Below are 24,678 nucleotides of genomic sequence, written 5' to 3' on the forward strand. Positions count from 1 at the left end.
GTAAGGAGTAGAATGCTAGGTCCTTAAGAATCCCATTGGTTTGACATAGTTTTTATTAAATTAAAATTTCTGCATTGAAAATCTGCTTAATGATTTTTACCCACACTGTTTTTCTTTGTGTCTAGCATGTACTGAAAAAACTTCTGGCTATAACAGAACTGCTTCAACAAAAACAAAACCAGTATACAAAAACCAACGATGTCAGGTAGCAGCCTGGTGTTCTGCATGGATCAGCACCCCAACATGGAATTCACATCACTATGTCTCCTTTGCTCTTGCCAAAAAATAAAAAATAAAAAAAAAGAGAAAGAAAAAAATTAGCACACCTTTCCACATTCCAGTGATGTGTAAGCTATGCAAACAAAAACCCAAGATTCTGCTGGCTAGTAACTGCCAGCACCTTTGTAAGCTATCTGTGCAGAATATTTGCACTTTTTCCACATGGAATCTTTACCAAACTCTGAGCCTTGGTGTACAGTTCAACTTTCACAATAAAGAAAAAAAGCTATGTCTTGAACTTTGAAAATATATTTTCAGTATATCCAATTGCCAAAGTTTTGTTGTCTTTTGGAAAACGAACTATGAAATCAACTGACAAGAAAACGCATTCTATTGACAACAGAATTTAACTGGATTGCAGACTGTTCTTACTTCTTACGAATATGACCATTTGACTGTTCACTGAATTTATTTGTATTTACAGTTTCCAGAGTTTGACATTATAATAGGAACAATCTTGCTGTATACTTTTTAAAAATACTGTGCTATTCTTCCTGGAACTGTTGAAAGACAATATATAGAATGGATGAATATATGCTCATCAGCTTTATTTTTTAAACATACCACTTATTTTGTTGGAATTGTCAAAGACTGTATTTAGATTTCATGGTTTTGTTAAAATGTTTACAACAAGTAAATAGTTTAAATTCAATAAATATTATTGGTCATTGTACCAATCAATGCATGTTACCCATTTGACCATTTTATAGATTACTGATGTCTTTTATGTTTAGACAAACTGCTAGAATACTTGTGTCTATCCTAAGATGATTTTGTTTTTGTTACTGTATTATGCAGACAACCTCATCAGCCACTTAACAACTTATACATCTTTGAACTTCTTGTACGTGTTTTACTGCTGGATAATTTAGTTTGTATAGTTCATCTGTTCTTATGTTTGTATTTTTGTGAAGTATCATATATCACAGGGTTAAGTTAAAATAAACCAAGGGATAGCTTGCATAATTAATCATCTTACTATTTAACTTCATTCTAATTTTCCTTCTGCACTAGTTCAAGCTTTACTATCAGAATAAAGCCCAGGAGGATTTTTATTAGTTTCTTTCACAAAGGATTTTATTTATTCACTCACTGTACAACTTGTTAAGCAACATGTCTTGTGCTGAAGACTTAAAAAAAAAAAAAAACAATCTGTATCAAACTGTCCTTAGTAATCAACGTAGGTTTTTGTTTGTTTAAAAAGAATCACCAAGGAAGGTATTAATAAACTGTTCCCTCAATAAACATGTTTTCCTGAAGGCCTAGATTCCAAAAATACTTGATTGCATTCCTCAGAGATACTGTATATAGTGAAAGAGGTTAAATAATTAAGGGTTTATTTCCCTTTGCTGAGGAACAAACTGAAGAGGCCTCAATGTATTCTTTCGAAAGGTGTTAAATACTACCATTGAGAGATTTCCCTGGCTTAAATATGGGTCTGAATGTAGCCATAAAACTAAATTACTGCCCTTATTTAGCTTCAGCCAGATTAACTGTAGTAACAGAAACAAAAAAAAAAAAAAAACACAAGACTGTTTTGCTTTGTAATCAATGCAGTCCCTTTCTCTCCATAATCCATTATAGTTCCTGTTCTAATTGGCTGCACTATGACCGTAACTCATCTTATTTCCTTGGTTTGCAAGGTGGAAGGGCTACAGACTGTTTAATGTAGATAAGGACTTTCAAAGATAGGTCAAGGTCCAAACTCTAGTTTAAAGCATTTTAGTTTATCCTCACTAATTGTACTTGACTGTTCAGCCATGATGATAAGTCTTTCAGATTTATCATTCCTGACATGTTCATGTCTTAAATTGGAGTGGGAAGCTTGTTTCTTACCTTCATGGGCCCTGTAGTAGCTAGGTGGTTAGTGGCGAAATTATACCTTTCAAACTTTTTGCTTTTAAACTGGGGCCGGGTAGAAAATTTTCAGAGGTACATATGAACCCTGCTTTGGTGTCAAACTTTAGTGTTCTAAAAGAAAAACAGAAGACACACTGAGCATTTGCAGTTATGTCTATAGTCTATCATGTTGCTTAACTTGAACTATACTTGGGCGTATATGCTTTGGTTTTCAGTCTATTATAAAGCATTACATTTTATCACTTTTACTCCACAACAAAGAAAATAGCAGAAACTCAAGCCATACAAGTAATTATTAGAGATGAACATGAGCATAAATCACCATATTTTAGACAGAACTAAAATGCTACCTACCCTCTTGGGAAATGTATCCTTGAGTATGTAAAGCTGGGTGGATTTTGGGTAGATTTACATTTGAGGTAGTTGAGTTTCATAGTTTCTTCAAGGCAGTTTTTGTGGGGGGAGGGGAGTAAAGACAAAGCCAAAAAAACAGAAACCAAAACAAAACACTGGCCTAATAAACACATACCTATCTGTACTTTGGTCCTAAGGTAGTATCTACTACTTGCTACACTACGACAGTGTTAACAAACAACAAATACATGCACTGCTGTGGGTAGGCCTACCAGGAGTAGGCATCATGATCATCTCCATTTCTACTTGGCTAGACTAGTACACTGAAGTATAATTCATGATAGTCACAGATAAACAAAGGTATATCTAAATAATCTAATTCCATGTTGTGGGTTTTTATATTATTTCATTTTTAAGCTTTTGAATATTATTTCATCTACAAATTTCTAGTGACAGTAATGCCTATTTTATATGGATTCACTTATAAATCATTTAATGATAAAACTGACTATAATTTGCTATAACTTACCTGTGGTTAAGATTTTTATCTAGACTCAAAAATTTTATTTTACTTAAACCCAGATGTTAGTAACTTAAGTTATTTAACTTAGAATAAGTTTTAGCACCTAAGCACTAAATAACTGCCCGATACACTCTCTAGCTCACAGTAATTCATAAGTAGTTCAGTCTATTGAAGAAACATTTTGAAAAGCCATTTGTAAGACCTTCTGGAGAATGAAAACCATTTCCTTAGCACTTCTAAAATTTACTGTTCCTAAGTTTGGTTTTTCTGAATTTCTTCTAAATGGATAGGTTTGTTTAATCAAATTTTGTTCAAAACAGCATAAGGAAGCGCACCACAGTACGACGGCCACCATAGGAGGACATTTTGCTACTAATCTTTGTTATGATTATCCAAATAAATGGTGTTCAGCCTCTTTTCAAGTTATATTTTATATAAAGCAATCACAAAGAAAAACTATAATTAGAAAGGTTTAATATATTTTGACGTTTTCACATTGTACTAAAAAGAAAGTTAAATGTCACACATGCTTCCTACTTCTGTTGCTTAGGACTGCCGTAGTCATTTCAGATGGTTAGAGAGAATCTACCAGGTCATCATCAGTCCATTCCTCCTAAGGGGGAAAAAATGTGGTAAGGGTACCATTGAAGCAGTGAGCCAGTTTTTTTTTTTTACTTCCCTTTAAAAAAATGCTGACTGACAACAGTCTACTGTAGATTTATTTGTTTGTTTGTTTGTTTTTTGAGACCTCTCTTGGGGCTGCAGCCAGCCTTAAATCCTCCTGCCTCCCAAGGACTAGGACTGCAGGAGTGTGCTACTAAGTTCAGCTCCTGACTTTTATGACAGGACTCAGCCACCCACTCTAAGCAGGAGTTCTATGAAGGCTATCCTTTTGCCTCTTCTTATTTATCTTTGACTTTCAGGGACAATTTAAAAAACTGGGGTAAGGCAAGGGGGAAGAATCCTTTGAGAATAAGAGATTAAATTTAGCACCACTGCCTTCTAACATAGGAAGGACTCTTCAAATTTTAGAACTGACTCATACAATACTGTAAAAAAAACCCAAATCCCTTAAAAAAAAAAAAAAAAAAAAAAAGCCAGCCAATGTCCTCTGCTTCCTGGTCAGCACCCTGTAACAAGCAACTGCCGCAAGTGCTCTCGCCCTCTGCCTTACCTTCCCTGCTGTGGATTCTAACCATCCTTACTGGTACCCAAAACAAATCTTTCAAATAAAGTTTATTTTCTTTTTGGTTTTTTTTTTCTTAATTGACTGCACATAAAGAGGTGAGTAAAAAATTGTAATTTCAAACTTCAGAGATACTCGTTGGGAGGACTGAAGTAAGAGTATTGGGCGTTCAAGACCAGTTTGAGCTACATAGCAGGACAGTGTTTAAAACACTCATGGCCCCTTTGAGCCGGGCAGTAGTGGCACACACCTTTAATCACAGCACTCCGGAGGCAGAGGCAGGCGGATCTCTGGGAGTTCGAGGCCAGCCTGGTCTATAAGAGCTAGTTCCAGGACAGATTCCAAAGCTACAGAGAAACCCTGTCTCATCCCCCCTCCCCCCAAAAAAAACATGCATGGCCCCACCTGTCTATAATGCTTACACTACTCCAGAACAGTACATCTTACTTAGGTCATGCCAGAAAATGTAAAAATTATATAAAAGTTTGCCTTTAGGAGTAAACATACCTCTTCTTGTTTGAATTTCTTTGATACATAGTCATCATCTTCATAGCCTTTCCTCTTCTTCCTATAATTAAGCAATTAGCAAAACTGATGGTGGCAACATATAAAATAGGAACCAGCAAGGATATGTGAGCTATAACCCAATAGCTCACAGCTATAATGCCAACACTCAAACTGAGGCAATAGTACTGCCTTACGTTCAGGCTAGCCTAGGTTAACACAGTGAGACTTTATCTTCAAAAGCAAAAATATTTCTTTACTGAATAACAGACACTAAAAACTGGAAAGAGATTATTTGTGACTATAAAAGCAATAGTTAACCCATTGTAGCAACAACCTGCAAAGATAAAGAGGCTGAACATAGCTGTAAAACTCAGTACTAGTTACTCTGATGAGATTTTGGGATAATCCTGAGCTTACACTGAACATAGCAAAGAGAATCTAGAGGAAAAATGTGTTGGGAGATCTTGCCTCAGTTATCATAAAAGCATACTAAAGTGGAGCCCAGTGGTGGTACACACCTGAAATGTGAACAGTTGAGTGGGTGAGCCAGGAGGACAGAGTTTGAGGCCCACTAGGTCTCACGCCTAGCAAAAGGCACAGTATAAAAGCTATGGTATTGCCGGGCTGTGGTGGTGCACGCCTTTAATCCCAGCACTCGGGAGGCAGAGGCAGGTGGATGTTCGAGACCAGCCTGGTCTACAAGAGCTAGTTCCAGGACAGGCTCCAAAGCCACAGAGAAACCCTGTCTCCAAAAACAAAAACAAAAGCTATGGTATTAAGAATGGTATCATATACATCAGTGATTAAAGCAGACAGACAAAAGTGGCTCCACACATCTGGTTACAGGTTCACTGGGTTTAGACACCAAGCTGGACAGCCTAAGTTCTCTCAACCCATACGGAAAAAGAGGACTCTTATGGATTGTCCTCTGCCCTACACACAGGCACCCACTTGCATCTGTACTCAACACAATAAATAAATCAACTGCTACATCTTTGAATTTACCTATGATAAAAAATTGTCATCTAAGAAAACCATGAAATATTTAAAAGCAAACTACACAAAACTAATATTGGAGGGGAAAACCTTAACATTCATAAGCATTTCTTTATTAAAAAAGCAAGTAAGTATCAAAGTAGTGAAAAAACTATATAAATTAACTACTAAAAATTTAAAGGTGAGAATATAGAAAGCATAAGAATATCAGAACCAATACAGAAAAAAAAAATAAATTTAAATGGCTATCAAACCTGGAAACATAGTATTCATAGTGATTGGGCAAATGCAAATGATCAAGGTGATACTTTTTTTTTTTTTACTCAGACTGGCAAGAATAAGATTAGTAATAGTAATGTATGACGTGGACACGAAGTATTTCATGCATTTATACACAGAAAAGATTGGCAGACGATAGACCCATCTGGTAAGTTTCTTCTGAGGCCATGATTCAGATTTGCAGTTTGCTCAAAGGGAACTTTGGTTTTTATTCAATGAGTGGCATAGAAGAATATAGAGGCAAAAATCCTAATGATCAGGGAAAAGAAATTCTTAGTGCTGAAGTAGTGCTACTTGGTGATGTCATGAACTGTTTTCAGCCTGCACTGAGATGAGTAGAACAGACACTGTGTACTTAGAGACTACACAACAATCCGACAGACTTTGACCACTAAATCTAATAAAATTTAAAATTATAATTTTAAGTCTATTTTACTTTGTAGAAATTTTGGTTGTATTTTATAAAAAACCTATGTCTGTAATAGTTTTTAAGTTCTTCCTATACAAAGAAATACTCAAAACACTTTCACAGAAATGGTAGAGTACAAAGCAAATGGCAACTTGGAGTAAAATGTACTCTCTGTTAACTGGAAATTTTGGGTGATGACCCATTGCATTATTAGCTAGAACAGAATTAGTAGCTGAATGGTCCAATGAGGAGGACAAGTTAGTAAGTACTTCAGGGTTTGCAGGCCTTACAAGTTGGAGTACCCTGCACTTAAGTCTGCAGTCCAGTCCAGACAACTCTCTGGGCCCAGTGCAAAATGGAGGAACCCTTTCTAGCAGGGTTCCCTCCCTACCTGAATAGGCTCTAGGTTTGGAAGCCTGACCTTATCAGGAAGCTGTCCTTAAACCTGGATGCCTGACCTACCTACCTCAAGTGTGTCCATTTGATAACTAGGAATGGTGCTCCAGCTGTCTGATATGAGCCTGTTGCCAAATGCACATGAGGTGATGCCCCAGCTGCTCTTCCCATTTATATGTGTGTCTTACTCTGGAATAAAGGTGAGCTGTAACACTGAAGCAGTCTCCCAGAAGGCTGCTATTTCTGTTCATGTTCACAGCCATCTGCACCCTGCTTCGCTCCCTCCTCCCTCATGGACTGATGGTCAAGGATCCCTGAGGAAGAGGGAGACTGACACAGAGTTTCTGCTATAACCACTTAACTTTTCTACCATAGAATGAAAACAAGATAATTACATTAACTAAAGGGCATTCAGTGTTCTAGTAACTACTTCTAGAAAAAAAAAACAGGTGGAGAATGGATTGATGGGTGCTGGGCTTCATATCAGAAATACGATACTAAAACCAAAAGATTTCAAGATTTACTGGAAGCCACAGCTTTAGGACAACAGTCCTATAAATTACACTTTGTACAACCATTGAGTAGTCCATAAGGAATTAAGTCATGGCTACCTTGCACCGAAGTCCTTGGTATGCTCTTCAGCTTTCCATACATATTTGTTAGTATTTCTTCAATAATTTCTTCAGCTAATTCCCATTACATGTTAAATAATAGAACTTTCGAGTCAGTCCACAAAAGATAAATTCTTTTACTTGCATTATTCCTAAGACATGCTTAAAAAGAGTTAAATCTCGAGATCTTGTATGCAGAGCATAACAGATTTTATAGTAAATTCCACATTAGCCTATAAATTAAGAGAAATTACTATGCTCTTATACTCACAAAAAGTAACAGTACATTTTATTGGTTCTCTGATACAATGTTTCCTCAAACAGAAATGAGCCAAGTTTCCTTACTAGTTAACAAAGATTAAGTCTAAAACAGTATACTTGTTTTTCAAACCAACTATAAAAAAATATGATATGGTTAAAAAAAAATATGAAAGTTTAAGGCTCTCATAGAAGACTGACTCCCAGTAATTCCATGAAGTAGAAAAGAAAGCCAAGTTACACAGTAATGATCAGAATCAGAACTGTGGGATGAAAGCCAAATATTTCTTCCTTGTGTTTGCTCCCACTAGAAATGTACACACCGGCTGGCCAGTCTAGGGATGAGGACAAGACCCTGGGTTCAACTCCCGGTACAAGCAAAATCAGTATACTAAATTATACAGATTAATATATATATATATATATATATATATATATATATATTATATATATATATATATATATATATCTGATTTAGGTAGGTCCTAAGATTAAAAAACTTTGTACCAGTAAAATAATTTAAATAAAGTTGAACTAAATGACTTTATGAACATAACTTTGGAGTCATGACTACTTACGTAACCACATTAAGCGCAAGGTCAGCAGAATGACATCGCTCTAACTTCTGTTTCAGAACAGCAACTTCTTCAGACCTGGATGGCTCATACTTTTTTACTAGGTTTCTCATGCCTAAATAGAAATACAGAAATATTTAATAATGTCTGTTTTAAGCTGGGTGTGGTGGTACAACCTTAATGTCTATACTCCAGAAGCAGAGGCAGAGGCAGGCAGATCTCTTGAGTTTAAGGTCACCCTGATCTACAGAGTGAGTTCAGGAAAGCCTGTCTCAAAAAGACAAAATTTGCTTTTATATAAAGAAAGGAAAATAATATGTTTTAGGAAATAAAAGACAGATTTGCATTCTATATTAAAATCAAGAAGCACTAGTCTTTTAAGTTCAAGTAATAGGTATCTGCTATTCATTTCATTATATATGGCATAAATATAAGCATGCTGTATGATTTAGGTAGTACTTTTATAAGAACCTCCATATTTATATTTTGCTCAATTTAGGGCATTTGAGGTAATCTCTATGTGATTTAGTAAATATTCTTTATTCTGTACCACCAATCATATTCATTAACAGATGGTGGCCTAAGAATATACTTTTTTTTACCAAAAACAAAAACCTAACATAAAAAAAGAAATTAAAAAAGGATGCTTCTGTAACGAATTATGTTCTAACGTCACTCAACATCATAAACTAAATAAAAATTTCAAGATTTTTTTTTTTTTTTAGGAAAACATGAATAAGTCCTGGGACTTATTGTGTGGTCATGTGCTTCAGACTGGTAACTAAACTGGAAATCAGTACTTATGTCAACATCTTTAGGGCAATATCTGTCCCTGCCCCCCCATATATATATATATATATACCTTCATATTAAAGCTGAGTATTTTCTGAAGCAGTATCCTTGTGTCATATTTATTTAAAGTGGAACAAAATAAAGATGAGAAACCAGTAATTAAACGTTAAGCTTCAAATAAACAGTGTATTATCCTTATTTATCTTCCTCTACCAAACTGTTTAGGAGCTACTATTACAAATCACAATTAGCTTTGGAAGTGAACCCTCTAGTGGTAAATACGAAGACTTACAGTTTATGCAAAAAAAAAAAAAAAACCCAAAAAACTAAACATTTACTCCATTACTCCAAAATCACTTCAATCGAAGAATCATACCATGGCATGAGAACTGCATACCTTGATTCCCAGTTTTTAAAATAAACATTAAAATATATGCACATTTGCTATCACCTAAATAAAGGTTTGCAATCCTGTATTTTACTGGTTTAAAAGGCGAGTAAGCCTTTACCTCTGAAGTACATCTCAGTAGCTATGAAATAATTGCCAAGACAGGTAACGAAGAACTGAGTGCGGTGGCATATCCTACAATCTCTACTCTCACGAGATAGAAGCAAGAGATTCCAAGCTTAGGCCCAGCCTGGGCTACATTCTCAAAAACACATATGAGTGATATATATACTATATGTGTGTTTGTCTGTGTGTGTATTATGCGCCGGTCAACTAAGCAGAAATTCTAATCAGAATTTCTAAAGCTGATTTCTCAACACCAGCACTACTAAGTTTTTAGTATGTGTTATCAAAGTCTTTCTAAAAAGTTTCCCAAGGCTACTATTAAAATTATCACTATGTATTAAAAAAAACGAAATGTATTCTCTCACTCTTTATAGAGTCCAGGAATCTGAAATCTGTTTCTCTGGGTCAAAATCATAGTATTGGCAAAGAGCTAACTCTGCCTGGAGGCACTGACGAAAATCTATCCGTTTGTTCACTTCTGGTGGCTGCCAGCACTCTGGCTTTTTTGTTAGACCACTACAATTCTTAAGGCCAAGACTGCACTTCTCTTGCTGTCATGACACTTTTTTTATGGCTGTCTCAAGTTTCACGAGGATTCATCTCTTCAGTAACTCAAGTCACCACCCGCGCTTTTGATACTAGCATTTACAACAACGTCATCTCTCATTTACGGTAACAAGTACAGGTTCCAAAGATAAGACATAGACCTCCCGTTGGGGCCACTGTTTTAGCAGCACCCGTCATGTTTTTTTGTTGTGGTGGTAGTGATTTTGTTGTTGTTGTTTTGGTGCTAGGGTCTGAACCAAAATTGGAACATGCCAGATGAGCTCTACCACCAAATCCTAATCCAGGCTCATCTGACAAGCTACATTTTTATCAAACTCTAAGCTGTAACAGTCAGTGTCTTCTGAAATTGACACTTTATCCCTCTCAACTCCACTCGAAAATGACTGCCTTTGCATTAGTAACAGAATATTAACTAGTTAATACCTGTCATTCTGTAAACTTACCTTGCAGCTAGTAACAGAATATTAACTAGTTAATACCTGTCATTCTGTAAACTTACCTTGCAGTTAGTAACAAAATATTAACTAGTTAATACCTGTCATTCTGTAAACTTACCTTGCAGTTAGTTCCCCTGGGTCTGAATGTCTCTCACATATTTGGAGATACTTTTAAAAGAACCTTGTTTTGACTAGGTCTTTTCTAAACCTGATAGTCAAATTCTCTTTTTACATACAAAAAGGATTTCCTTCCATATACCTTTTATTTATTCTCACCAGTGTATCTTCAATGTATCATGACACAGTAATTCAATAAAAGTAAATGTAAACAACAATCTACCACTGCACATTAAATACCAAAACATTTACTTAGAGAGCAGCTCTGCTAATAGCACTTACTTTTCATTATATCCAGGAACTGTGACAGGCAAGTTCTATTTTCTCTCAGCATCAGACTCTCTGATAAATAGCTATTGAAGGGAAAAACGGCATTTTAACTCATTGAAATCACACAGCACATTGAAAAGACAGGCATAAATTATTTTCCTCCATGTTTATTTCATCAAGTACAGTTTTAAAATTACTTACTTAAAAATATTACATAATATTGGAAAACTCCACTACTAAAACCTACAGCTATTATAGTCTGAAAGATTTACTACCATTTTTTGCTAGCTTAAGAGATGTGTACTGTTCAAAGTTTATTTAAATTTTATTATGTATAACCTTTCAGAGATAAAATAACAGTACTAATGACCAATATGTATCATTTTATATTAAGTGTTCGATATAGGTATTCTCTCAGCCTAACTTTATGTGATTCATGAGGAGTGTGACCTGTAGACAGATTAACTAAGATCAAAGGTAGAAGATACAGAATATGGTCCCCATTAGTAACAATGTCACTCTACCTGTGGCTGAATTTGAGCATTAACAAGAAATCTATCAACAAGATATCATCTTATGCTTTGTAATTCTATTACATCTTATCAAGTCCAAAGCAAACATGTTAAAATCTTTCTACGAATGTTTTTATAAACCCTAATTACATTTTGTTTAAATTTTAGTTCCTCTGAAATTTTACATGCAAATACATCATGTATAGGTGCTATAATCCCAAATGTTCCTAGATCTTTAGACATAAATATGAAATGTATTTTTTCTCCCAGATAAATAGGTTATGAATAAAGAGTTTTAAGAACTGTTATTGCAGTATCTTAAATTATCTAGATTAAACTATATATGAAACTTTGGTTTTGGTAATTATGGTACATATTAACTAATTTCCTTATTCCTGTCTTGTTACACATTTGCCGTCTTCCTTATGTTTCTTTTTATTCTTTCAGTTTTATATCATTCTAATTTTTTTTTAAAACAGGGTCTCATGTAGCTCAGTTAGAACTCATCATAGCTTTTGAAGACAACCTTTAACTCCTGACGTTCCTGTTTCCATCTCCTACATGCTGGAATTAAAGATAAGTTATCTCTTACAGAGGCTCCACACCTAAGAAGACAAGTCAACTATTGACATGGATGTCTTTCCTATTTAATGCAGGTTTTATTCTTGTATTCCTAAGTGTAACACAGCAGAAGCTCACTAAATGTTTGCTTAGTAAATAAATGGGATATAACTCACTATAGGATTAAATCTACATAGATTTGTACTTGGGGCTGAAGAGATATCTCAGCGTTTAACAGCACATCCTGCTCTTCTAGAGACCCATGACTACCTAACTCTAACTCTAGCGATCTGCCACCCTTCTGCTTGTCTTCATAGGCACTTCTCATGGCATATATTTTCATGTACACATAGATAGAGGGTGGTCACAATCCCTTACCCTAGAGGCAAGTGTGTTCCGAAATTTGTAACTATTTAAGTTATATAAAGCTAGCTTGGTATATAAGCTGCCTTACATAAAATATGGTATCTGAGGGTCAGGAATATTGGTACTTCTATAATGATAAGAAATATTCCCGATGAGAGAGGCCAAAAACTAAATTACATCTGTTCATGTTTGCTACTGTCTTATTACTGTGTTGTGAAACTGTAAGTATATAAGATAGTTTAAGCTTAGAAAGTTTTACCTCCTTCAGCTATTTATAAAAATGAAAAAAAACGTCATAAGATAAATTATAATAAAAGGTAGTATAATTTGGAAAATAACTGGAATATAATATTTCTAATTTACTATTCTTCTAGCTCTCTAGTAATATACCTACAGAACTGATACAAGTTTAAGAAAAATATATGCATAAGATAATATTAAAAAACCAAGTGCATTTAATTCACATAAAGTACTCATTGGAATGCCTGCATCTCTGTATGTGCTGCAAATTATTTATGGCTCAACTTCAATGTTCATGTGGAGATACCCTAAGATATTACTTCTACAAATCCTGACTGAATGTGTTACACATGCTCTCCAACACATGAATGATACAACAAAGCAGATTTCCTGCATTTACAAGTTCAACTTGTAAATCTGTCATACAGCTATAGTTGTCTTCCAAAACTACTGTTTCACTTCTACCTTAGTAAGAAATATGTTCTCTTAGCTCAACAGTACTTTATTAAATACCTTTTTAAAAGCAATTTCATTTCTTCAGTCATGAAACTTAGCCGATATAAGACATATACAAAGACAATTATCTAATGAACCCTACTTAAAAACTCAGATTCTACTAAGATGTAAAACTTAAATTTGAATTAACGTAAACAAGTCGATACCTTTCCATAGTAATTCCAGCCCTAGAGGCACTTGATAAAATTGCAGTCAGGGCAATTTGTGAAGGTGTGTATAAAAGATAAGCATCTGTCAATGCAATTCTACTAAGAAAATCATCAGCTGTTTTCCTCAAAATCTCTGGATTCTCCAACATGGGGTATCGAGTCTAGAAAGAAAGTATACAGATGTCACAATTTCTGAGAGTTTACTGAAGATCAATAACCATTAAAAAACATACAGCAACTAGCAGGGGCTTAATAAAGAAAGATTATTGTGAAAGTAGCTCCTTTCCTATGTCCCAAAAACTAATCTTTCAGTGTTAGATTGTTTGTATGTACTAATTGAATGTAGCTTAATTATAGACATCAAATTCTCAACATTTCATTCTGTTTTCTCTGATATGCCTTTCAAACACTTTTGGAACCAGAACCATGATTAGAAATATATGCCTATAAGAACAAAACAGAAACACATGCTTCAAGACAGTAATTCTTAATACTATTCTCAAATTTAGTCCTTTTCAAAGTTAGATGGGCAGGCTCCTAGAGTTCCCACTGCATTCAAGGCAGATCTAAGATGTACTGCTTTCAGGTAAAGTCGAACCAGGCAATACAGGCAATTGTAATGTCAAATTAGGAACTGTTGTACCCTATCACTGTCGTAGAAAATTTGTCCTAATGTATACTGTTGAGGAAAATAAATGGAAATGATTTTGAATCCATCAGCCTTCCCAAATAGCTAAAGAAATGTGTTTAGACTATACACACGAAATCTGAGACCTTATAGCACCTGTCAATTAAGTCTCAATCCCTCAGACTGACTTCAGATGTTCATAGTCAAGTCCTGAAGCAGTAAGACAATCTGTAAATATCAGGTTCAAATGTGGAGCCACACATGGCCAAGTTCATTTCCCCCAAATGTCTGACTCTGAAATAATGGAACCACTCCATTCCGACTGCAGATGCCCCCTTTTCTCAGGATTTTGCTTATTTTTTTCATGCTGTACTTTTTTCCTGTACTTTTTAAGATTCATTTTTACTTTTATCTGTGTTTGTGTGAGTGCATGCATCATGCACAGTGCCCAGAGAAACAGAAAAGGGTGTTGTGTTGGATCTCCTGCAGCTGGAGTAACAGTCAATTTTGAACCACCAGATGTGGGTGCTGGGAACTAAGCTCAGTTTCCTCTGGAAAGGCAGAGAGCACCAATTTCAACAGTACATGAACCCAATTTCTATACTTTTGATTTCTTGGCACTGCCAGAAAACTCTACAAAAGCGGTCTTGGGATACTACTATAAACCCAAATTCACTCATCTTGGTATGTCTCTCAGCTTTGTCTACCAATATAATGTTTTCCTAGAAAATTTGTTCTTCCATTTGTTACTGATGATGGTCAGTATTTTCTACCTTAATGTCTTTACTAGATCTTAAAACCACCATTGTGTGGAAAATTATCTCTGCATTTAAAAAGGAAAAGCACTATTTCCACCAAATCCCCAGATACAACAGCATCTTCATCCAGACTCTCCCTTTCTCATGTCAACACAAAAGCTTGTTCACCTTTCTAAGGCCAACTGTACCGTTTCAAACCCCATGCAAATCTCTTGTACATTGTTCATATAGAATCCATACCTCTATTATATGGTCTCTGCCTCCTCCTTAGTCTTTTTTTTTTTTATTACTAGCTCCTTGGATCAGTATTAAAACATGTCGATTTTTTTCTGCAAAACTAAACACTTTTATATTCAGTATTTCCTCCATCTTACCTCTTTCCACTTCAAAGACAAACTGTTTAATGAAGTTATGTATGCAAGTTTTGTGCTACAAAATTGACAAGAGACTTCTCGCTGCCTGGACAGTCACCCAAACTTCTTCTGTACCGTTGGGGCATCCATCCTCAGCCCACAGGCCCATAATATCCAGCAGACTTTTCCACTAAGCAGGAAATTTCAAAGACAGTTCCATCTATATTGACAGTTTGCCAGTCATATTTTTCTGTGTCCTGTAGAATGTCTAGTGGACTCTTTCATGAAGCAGGAACCTGGAAGGATTATCTCACCTTTAAGCAAGTTTAGCAGTCATCTCTCTGTGGGTCCTGCATGTTCAGTTCATCAAACAGTCCAGGCAAGAGCAGTTTCTTGCCCAAATGGCTAGCAAACTATATAAGGAGACTCTTTGATGCCCATCTTCCTCTTGAAGTAGACTGTTGCTGCCAGGAGCAGATGTGTCTCATTGTTATGAAAAGTCCTAAGTTCTTAAAACATTTGAATGCCATATTCTGAAGGTCTCTGAAAGATTTGAAGAATACCTAACTAACTGAAATCAATCTCTATCTAGAAAACCTAACTAACATGACTATAATCTTGACTATTACAGATGATTATCTATTAACCTGTATTTCTTTTTTTTGTTTGTTTTCGAGACAGGGTTTCTCTGTGGTTTTGGAGCCTGTCCTGGAACTAGCTCTTGTAGACCAGGCTGGTCTTGAACTCACAGAGATCCACCTGCCTCTGCCTCCCGAGTGCTGGGATTAAAGGCGTGCGCCACCACCGCCCAGCTTAACCTGTATTTCTTAATTTATACATTGCATTTTTAAATGAACTGCACAAATACAATGCCTTAATCAAGAGCAGAAATTACATATAACAAAACTGACCTAAAACTTGTATCAATAAACCAAGATCCATACCAATACAAAGTATCCATCTCTAGAACACAAAACAGTTTTTCTTTTAATAGTAAGAGACATGAGTTCTACAAGGCTCTAATGCAGCTGAACCTTTCCTATTATTTAGTGATTTCACATCCATAACAAGTACATTTGTAGTGATACTTGTGCAAACAAGACTACAATTCAGCATAAGACACAAGTATGTACATTACAAAATTCTGAAAAATGATAAGCAACTATGTTACTGGTCTATGTTACTGCTGCACTATATATTGTAAATTATTATTTTAGAGCATATTCTACTTACTAACAATAACTCTAATTATAAAATACACCATGCAGGCCCATAATCGAGTAAGAGAAGCCACTGTTATGAGAACATATGACTGTTCCATGCATGTAGCACTTAGCCAAGGACAATAAATAAAGGTGGAAGACAGTGATATAATTCACACAATAACATATTCATCTAGTGTCTCAAAGTGTATCTAGTCATTAAGAAAACATTATAATAAACACACTTTTTTTTTTTTTTCCTATTTCCCCCTTCCTGGACAGGATCTTACTATGTAACCCAAGTTGGCCAGACACAATTCTGAGTTCTGGGGCTCTCCTTCCTTTTCGTTACAATTTTTTAAAATTTTATTTACTTTGATGCATATGGCGTGTATAGGTATTTGCCTGCATGTATGTCAATGCACTACATACACCTGCATGTATGTAGGTCTGTGCACTACATGCATGCCTGATGCTCAAGAGGGACAGAAGAAGGCACTGGATCCCTTGGAACTGGAATTACAGGCAACTATGAGCCGCCATGTAGGTGCTGGAAATTGAAGCCTGTTAAGTCTCTTTACTGGTAAGCCGTCTCTACAGTCTGTTCTCTTTCGATTTATTCCCACAAAGCCACCACTCTTCTTCTCCTTCTACACTTCAAAGACAAATTTCAACAAAATCATAACTGACCGTTCTGGTACTAAATTCAGCAAACATTATTAACCTACTTTTTCTTTGCCTGATCTGAGCAGAATTAGAAAGCTGATGAGCTTTCTTACAAAAGCACACTCTACTCCCTTTGCTTTCCGTATGAATGCTACAACCCTGTATAAAATGTAGTCCCTTAGGAGTTTTTTCATTGCTCAGCTGCCCTTTAAATGTTTCCCATGAGCAGTCCTCACTGTTACCCCTCTCTGCACAATGCATGACACATACAGATGTCCAATCTTATCAGACGCTGTGATGGCTGTTTTGATTACATCAGGAATTAAATGAAGCCAAAAATGGCTGGGCACACCTGTGAGGGATTTCTGCTTAATGAAATCGTTTGAAGGGGGAAGATCCCCATCTAATCCAGACTTCTGAAGTACGAAGATACACCTTTACCAGATCTTTTAAGGTGGAAAGATCTGCTCCTAATCGGTATCACACCTTCTGCTGGAAGCCTTTACAGGGCATGGAAGAAAGAAGGCCCTCTTTTGCTGCAGGAGCACCTTCTGCTCCTTCAGCTGCTGAAATACCAGCCCACTGGGGCGTGGTCTATTTCTCTTTAAAAAAGAGCGGCAAGCCTCAGCTCCCTTGGTTCCGGCTCTTGCACCAGCGACTAGACTCCTTTCCTGACTGACCGTGTTCTGTAAGTTTTCCCCTAAAATAAATACCCCTGTGAGTCCAAACTGGTGTGGGATTGATTCGCGCATTACTCTTTTTGCCTGCTTGTCCTCAGGTTCTAATGCCAGTGAAGGATCCACCAGGAAGGTCTCTGGTGGGATGTTCTTTTGGCACCTAATTCCTACTCTTGATTTGAATTTCACTTCAAGTGATGCTTTCTCAACAATGTCTTCCTTGCCTTTCAATTGGCCATCTTCTTATAGAGTATTTATATTTCCCTCTATAAAATTTAGTACACTAATAGCTATCTAACACACTAAACTGTAAGGCCTATGAAAGTTGTCATGTACTGTCTTGTTTCTAGGCTGAACGCTCAAACATATTTAGCATATAAACAATATCCATAGCTCCTTAACTGAGAAAAACCAGTTCTTGACTTCTCTTCAACCTTACTTAGACTTTTCAACAACTTAAGTTGACTATGTCAATATTTACTTATGTATCAATACATGGCACATATAAATACATAAATATAAGTTCTATACATAAAACATGCACATGCACTTATCTGTGCTACATGTTTAGTGATGCAGTATCACTACATTGCCAGGCTAATCTCACACTTCCAGGTTCAAGTGATCCTGCAGCCTAAACTTCCCGAGGACCCAGCTATTACTTATAATTTTGGTGCTTATATTTGTGACCTAAGTTCATAAAACATTAAAAATAGGAGCCATTTATAATTTAGTTTCAGGTTGGTACCTTTTTAAGGTTCTGTAAGTCTCTAGGCCCAGATCTATGACAATATACATCAATTAGAAGAGTTACCATAATTCTTTAAGAGCATTACTATAAACTCACAATCTCATACAACAGATTAATAAACCAGAAACCTGGAAATTCCTATCTAACAATCTAAGATAACAAACTCTTCAGGTGGACTCTAAGGCACATTAAAGTTTGAACACTATTACGCTAGTAGAGCCAGCCCAGACTCTCAAGTTGCAAATATACTGTGCCATTTAGAATATTACTAGTTAGTTTTCAGTTCTTTTTAGCAAAGAATAACAAAGGAGTACATATATTAGCTCATTTCCTATCAGTAAGTTTACCTTTATATCAATGAGGAAGCCTTCAAACGGTCGATATGGATTGTGGACGATAAGGTGAAAATTAAGCTGCTGTATAAGTAGTAGTTCATATTCCAAAATTTGTTCCAGTGCTTTCTCCTGCCCAAGGGGACTCTCTCGAAGATTTCCAACAAACTGAGGACTAGACACATTGAATTCATCTACTTTGCAGGCCAAAAATGCACAAGTGAGCCTACATGAAGAAATAATGGAGGGCAGAAATAACTAAATATTCCTTAGAGTACTTCGTACATTGTTTAATATTTACATGTGACTATGCTAGACACTGCAGGACATTAAAAAAATGAAATGTAAGTTAAATATGAGTTCCTCTTCAAACTTTTATTCATTAGGAGACTTAAGAGAAATGGTAAGTTGAGCCATCATCTAATACTGCTACAGCATTTAGTTAACATTAACTTCATATAATTCAGCCAGAAACTTGGAACAAAATAAAGAATAAAAGTAGTGTGTATCAAGAAATATAAATGAAGAGTTAATGTAAAAAGAGAAGGGTACACATGTATGTACCTTGTGACCAAAGAAGACAGGTAACATAATTAACACTGCAGAAGGTCGTCAGTAGAAGTCTCAAGTTCTTTGAGTAGAGTTACCAGTTTATGGACAAACAGGAAGTGCACCTGAGTACTAAATTAAGTTCAGAGAGGGGAACTGGTAGGAAGGCCACTGCTCACAGCTTTCAGAAGCTACTCAGAATAAAGGCCTGAGAACAGAGTGGTGAGAATAGAGTGGGAAAAACAAAAACAAAAACATAAGCATGAATGACAGCAAATTCGGCGATGAGTCCTATACTAATTCTGTCCTTATCTTCAGTAAGTATAAGAAGACCAAATTTTCTTAACCAAAATTGATATGAAGCTACAGGATCGGTAAACTGATGAGAGTGGAAAAAGTAATTACCACAAAAGATTCTTAGCCTGAACAATCGGGAGCATAAAGATGCCACTGACAGTGGTATTAGTAAAATTGCTAGGTTTAAGAAAAATTCTGTGAACGGTAGACAAATAGCAGTTCAAATGCCATTAGCAACATAGAAGATAATGGCAAGGAAGGAGACCTTACACTCAAATAGGAAAAAAAATCAAAACTAAACTGGCCTTAATTAAGTCAATAAACTCATATAATTCCCACAGACAAATGTCCACACATTATAAACATCTTCAATGAAAACAAAAAGACAAATTTATACTCACATTATTATCCGGGGGTGATATTCCATTACTGAATTATTAAGATAAAAACGCTTGAAATACATGCAAGCTGTACCCTAAGATTAAAAGAAACAAATATACGCATCTATAAAAGCAGATCTACTTACATGGTCCACGTTAAATTTTGAAAAGATTACTGACTCATGCTCAGGAGGCTTACTTGAAAAGGTTCTCCACACCAATACTTCTGAATTTTGCTTGTATAAAATAAACTGGGGCCGGGTGGTGGTGGCGCACGCCTTTGATCCCAGCACTCGGGAGGCAGAGGCAGGCAGATCTCTGTGAGTTCGAGACCAGCCTGGTCTACAAGAGCTAGTTCCAGGACAGGCTCCAAAATCACAGAGAAACCCTGTCTCGAAAAAAACAAAACAAAAAAATAAATAAATAATAATAAAATAAAATAAAATGGGACGCAGTACAACAAAAACACCACAATCAAAAGAGCCTCTTTTATGTTTCAGCTACTTGTCCCCAGCCTACGAAGAACAATCCTTTCTGCAGTCACTGAATTTAAGAATGTGTGTGTGTGTGTGTGTGTGTGTGTGTGTGTATGTATGTTTGTCAGAATTCAGAGCAACATGAATACTTAAAATCAGAAAATTTTTTTTTGGTTTTTCGAGACAGGGTTTCTCTGTGGCTTTGGAGCCTGTCCTGGAACTAGCTCTGTAGACCAGGCTGGCCTCGAATTCCCAGAGATCCGCCTGTCTCTGCCTCCCGAGTGCTGGGATTAAAGGCGTGCGCCACCACCGCCCAGCAAATCAGAAAAATTTAAGCATTAAAATAAGTGATCACAGGCTACCCAATCTTGGAAAACTGCTAACAGAATAAAATGACTGTCACTCCAGATCTGTGGTGAGCCAGAGCGACTGCTGCCAACCTGCAGCACCTCGTGTCACCTGACACATCCCATCCAGTAAGTAAGCTCACTGTGCGAATCTCAAAACACCAATATACTCCAATCCTTACAACACATTAGTAAAATACTGCTATCTCTATAAAGTAATATCACAAGTTATCTGATTTATTCAGACATTTATCAAAGGTCAGAGGCTATACTTAACTAAGAACTACCTGAAGCTTCAACTATTATTATCACATGACAAAACAGTAAACTAACCATTTATTTAACTGAAAAATTCTTCACTAAAATTTGCTATCAATTTATGTTAAACAACAAAAATTGTATTTATTGTATAGACAAATTTTGTAACATTCATTCAAGAATTGCTTGACCCAAAGAGATAATTTAATACTACCACCTAATTCTACAGCTCTTATAATGAAAAAGACAAAACCCAAATTTCATTATAAAAACTAATCAACTGTATCTAATACTGTTCATGACTGTTTTATCTCTCAGATAAGTCTGCAACTTAAAAATAAACTATAAATATATGTACTTAATATTCTTCCATTTTTTTCTACTATAAAAATGGAGGATCTTAGGTAGTTCTTCTCTATTCATTCACTTTAAAAACAGCCTTTAAAACTTGATCTTTACAACTAACTAGCCACGAGAGTAATAAGCAAGGCAAAGGTGCTTTAGAGAGCAAGCCTTAACACCAGCTTTTTTATTTCTTTGTTGTTTCGCTTTTTAATACCAGTTACTTATTCCTTCTCACCACTGACCACTCTCTCTAGTAGGAAACACAACACTCAGAACCATATAAACTAATAATCCTGAACCATTTAAGCCTGTGATACAGCTCAGTTGGTAGTGTGCCTGCCAGCATGCATGCACTCCAGTACTACATAATACCAGATTTGCAGTCAGGTTGAAGGTATTGAATCACAAGTTCAAAGTCATTCTCTGGAACATAATGAACTCAAGGCCGATGTGACCTGAGACTATCTTGCCAAGAAACCAGTAATGAGCCCAGAGATAAAGCTCTAACAACTTCTAATGAAAGTTTCAAAAGGTCTTGGGGCAGGAGTTGCAGCTGGAAGGCAAGGGATGGCTTCAAACAGGCATTGAGATGAGCAGAATTGAAAACGCTCTAGTCATACTCGAATCCCAATTCTACTTTCTCTAGTCAAAAAGGCCAGAAGAAAAATGGCTTTTCTTTTTCAAAAAAATATGAGGATGTCACAAACTGTACAGCAGACTATGAAATGGCGTTGAAGATGCCCTATTCACAAAATATAGCAACTTATGATTTAAGGCCTTTATTTAAAAATCTCACAAAAATCAGTTTTTCTCACTCATACTGATACATGTATGAATATATCAATATTTACAAAAAAACTATAGCTGATTCATACACAAGTTTCACTTAAGATCCATTACTGTTCAGGCCTTGACACAGGGAAATGAGCATCTAGGCAGAAGCCACATTCCTCAGTCTTGCTTCTGTCTGTTAAGAGAATTAGTGGGATGTTTGCCGATTTTCAGCCCAGAGTTCAAACAGTGGATATGCCTTCTCCAGACTTCCCTCTTGTCCACTCAGAAGCAGAGGACTACTAGGTGAGCCAACATTAGAGGCACGAGAGAGCAGGAGCCTGAGATTTTAGTCAAGACTAAAGAGAGCCACTTCCTGATGAGATGCCTGTACTGGACCACAATATGAGAAGATACAATTAGGTTTTTTTTTGTTATGTAGTTGGGGGCCTATTTAGTTCTGTAGTTAAGACTACGCTAACCTAAAGGATAATTCTAACATAAATACAATTTTGCTACTTGAAAAAAATGTGACAAAAGTAAGCACAACTAAGGTGAGTCTTCTAGAGTAAAGAGAGAATTTAACAGGAAATTTAGAAGAGTTCAGTTCTCACAAGCTTGCTAAAACATTATATTCACGACCATGACTTACCACAACAGAGCGTGGCATTGCTGGTTTAAATACAGAACAGAATTCCAATAATCTTTTCTCATAGTATTTGCAAAGAGTCATTTCTTCATAAGGCTCAAGAAACACTGGATCATTTGGAAGAACCTTTAAACAGAGCAAACATTTCAACATAAATTCAGTGAATTAATTGTAAAACCGTCTTCTCCGTCCTGCTTAAATTTGATTTCTATCTTCAACAAAGGGAAAATACTTCACACCACTTTCTCTTTGTACGTTTCCTAAGCATTACACAAAATATTTTAGGAAATAATAAGCAAAATAAATAACCTGAATTTACACCATCATCTCTCCATTTCCCAAAATACCAGTTGGATATTTGTAAACAACCATGACAGGGCATGTACCTATATGCTCCCAGGTCTGATACCATTATTTGTAAATCAATACTTTTTTCATTGGTTGGATATCTCCCGATTCCCATTTTTTCAGTCAATCTCTCTGTCACCCAATCTAAAGAAATCAGCAACAAATGACTCAGTATATTTGCTACCTCGTTGTTTGGGGAGTGTAAATATTATTTACTTGAAATCTGTCGGAGCTAGTATAATGTCACCTTAAGTCAGTACAACAGAAAGAAGACCTGGGGAGAGGACCATAAATCAAACCATGCTCAACTGGCTTACGTCAACTGTCTACTTCCTTTCCTGGTGCAACCTTGTGCGTGAGGGTTGTTTATGGAAAGCAAACCCAACGAGTCATTTCCCCATTTCAAGTCTTGGAAAGACTCCCTTCAGTTTCGGCAGGAGTTTCAACCTTAGGCTTCCGTTTACAAGTTCCTTGGCTACGTTCTTCAATCCCTGTAGCACAGGTACAACTTTGCCCACAACGATCACGATTCTGCACCAGCAGCTGTGTCTGCCGGACCATCCTTTGCCCCTCTTGCTAACCACTGAGAATGGTTTGTCCTGACATCCTGCAGGACAAATGACCAGTTCGAGTCCTGCACAAACTCGACATCCTCCAAGGCTTAATTGTGGCCATTTCCCAGGAGTTAGTCATCCCTGTCACGGCCAGCCTGGGTCCCGCGTCTGTCTGCACCGGCTCCAGCCAGAAGCGCGGTCCGCGCTCCCTGCCCGCCCGCCTGCAGGCAAAGCAAGGACTTCAGGAGAGGCCGCAAGTTCCCGCAGGCGCTCGCGTGGGCGCAGGGGCTGCCCTGCGGGACCTCACCTTCCCGTTAGCCACCGCTCTGCACTTGAATTTGCGGTTGGCGTCGGCCCGCAGGCGCGCCAGCTGCTCCTCGCTCGCAAAGGTCCAGTGCCGCTTCTGGCTGCTGCTGTGGTACATGGTGCGGCCCTAGCGGGTAGCGACACGAGGCCAGCGACAGCGACACACCAGGAGACCGCGGCCACGCGCGACCGCGACCGCGCGAAGACGGCGACCAGGACCAGAGACGCGCGCGTGACGTCATGGTCACGTACCGGCATCCGCTGAGGCGTTTCCGGAGCCCGTGGGGGGTGTTCCGCAGCGCGGGAGGGCGGAGCCTCGAGGCTCCGGGGCCTTGGGCGGGGCGGGAGTCTGAGGGGTGTGGCCTCGCCGAGTCAGAAAGTGGGCGTGGCCGCGGGAGGGCGGATTGAGCTCAGCACAGAGAAAGTGAGGAAGGTTCCGGAGTGGTGACAGGGTCCCCAGAGGATGTGTGTGCACATCCAAAGCTAAGTCTTTCAGGCCTAAGGCCGGCGCCGTGGAAGCGGGGAGGAGGGCAGATATGCGTATTCGTGCTCCTGCTAACACGACCTTTCTCTGCGTGGTTTTCTGTTCCTCCTAGTATTCCCATCTCTGAAGCCAAAGTGGATAGTTCTTGGTATTCCCATCTCCAGTATTGCTTTAAACGAATCTTACAATAAACTATCATAATATTTAAGAGATTTACCTTTTGTTTTTTGTTATTAGGACTTTCAAAATTGCATTTGAGATGTCAAGATTACA

General features: G+C 37.2%; 2 protein-coding genes across 2 annotated transcripts in view; one reads left to right on the plus strand and one right to left on the minus strand.

The window, feature by feature from the left end:
* Rasa1 (RAS p21 protein activator 1) overlaps positions 1–3,035 on the plus strand; it is an 88,036-nt gene extending 85,001 nt beyond the window's left edge. The window contains exon 25 of the mRNA XM_057789636.1: positions 126–3,035. Within this exon, the coding sequence (XP_057645619.1) occupies positions 126–209 (84 nt within the window). The 3' untranslated portion in view covers positions 210–3,035. The remainder of the gene's footprint in view (positions 1–125) is intronic.
* Positions 3,036–3,341: 306 nt separating this feature from the next.
* On the minus strand, positions 3,342–24,169 carry Ccnh (cyclin H). Its single transcript, XM_057789637.1, has 9 exons — positions 23,923–24,169; positions 22,717–22,839; positions 19,889–19,962; positions 18,657–18,867; positions 13,272–13,435; positions 10,943–11,013; positions 8,237–8,348; positions 4,710–4,770; positions 3,342–3,629 (listed from the first exon to the last, which is right to left on the minus strand). The coding sequence occupies exons 1-9, from the start codon at positions 24,037–24,039 to the stop codon at positions 3,591–3,593; spliced, it is 972 nt and encodes a 323-aa protein (XP_057645620.1). The 5' UTR covers positions 24,040–24,169; the 3' UTR covers positions 3,342–3,590.
* Between the last annotated feature and the right edge of the window lie 509 nt (positions 24,170–24,678).

The sequence above is a fragment of the Chionomys nivalis genome, chromosome 15 (assembly GCF_950005125.1).
Source record: "Chionomys nivalis chromosome 15, mChiNiv1.1, whole genome shotgun sequence".
NCBI classification, from domain to species: Eukaryota; Metazoa; Chordata; class Mammalia; order Rodentia; family Cricetidae; genus Chionomys; species Chionomys nivalis.

Excerpts from the sequence above, each read along its gene's own strand:
- Ccnh (XM_057789637.1), bottom strand. The coding sequence starts at position 24,039 with ATGTACCACAGCAGCAGCCAGAAGCGGCACTGGACCTTTGCGAGCGAG. Across the intron at positions 19,963-22,716 it reads CAATGCCACGCTCTGTTGTG|GGTACAGCTTGCATGTATTT; the intron begins GTAAGTCATGGT and ends TTTTAATCTTAG. Across the intron at positions 13,436-18,656 it reads GCTTCCTCATTGATATAAAG|ACTCGATACCCCATGTTGGA; the intron begins GTAAACTTACTG and ends CTTTCTTTCTAG.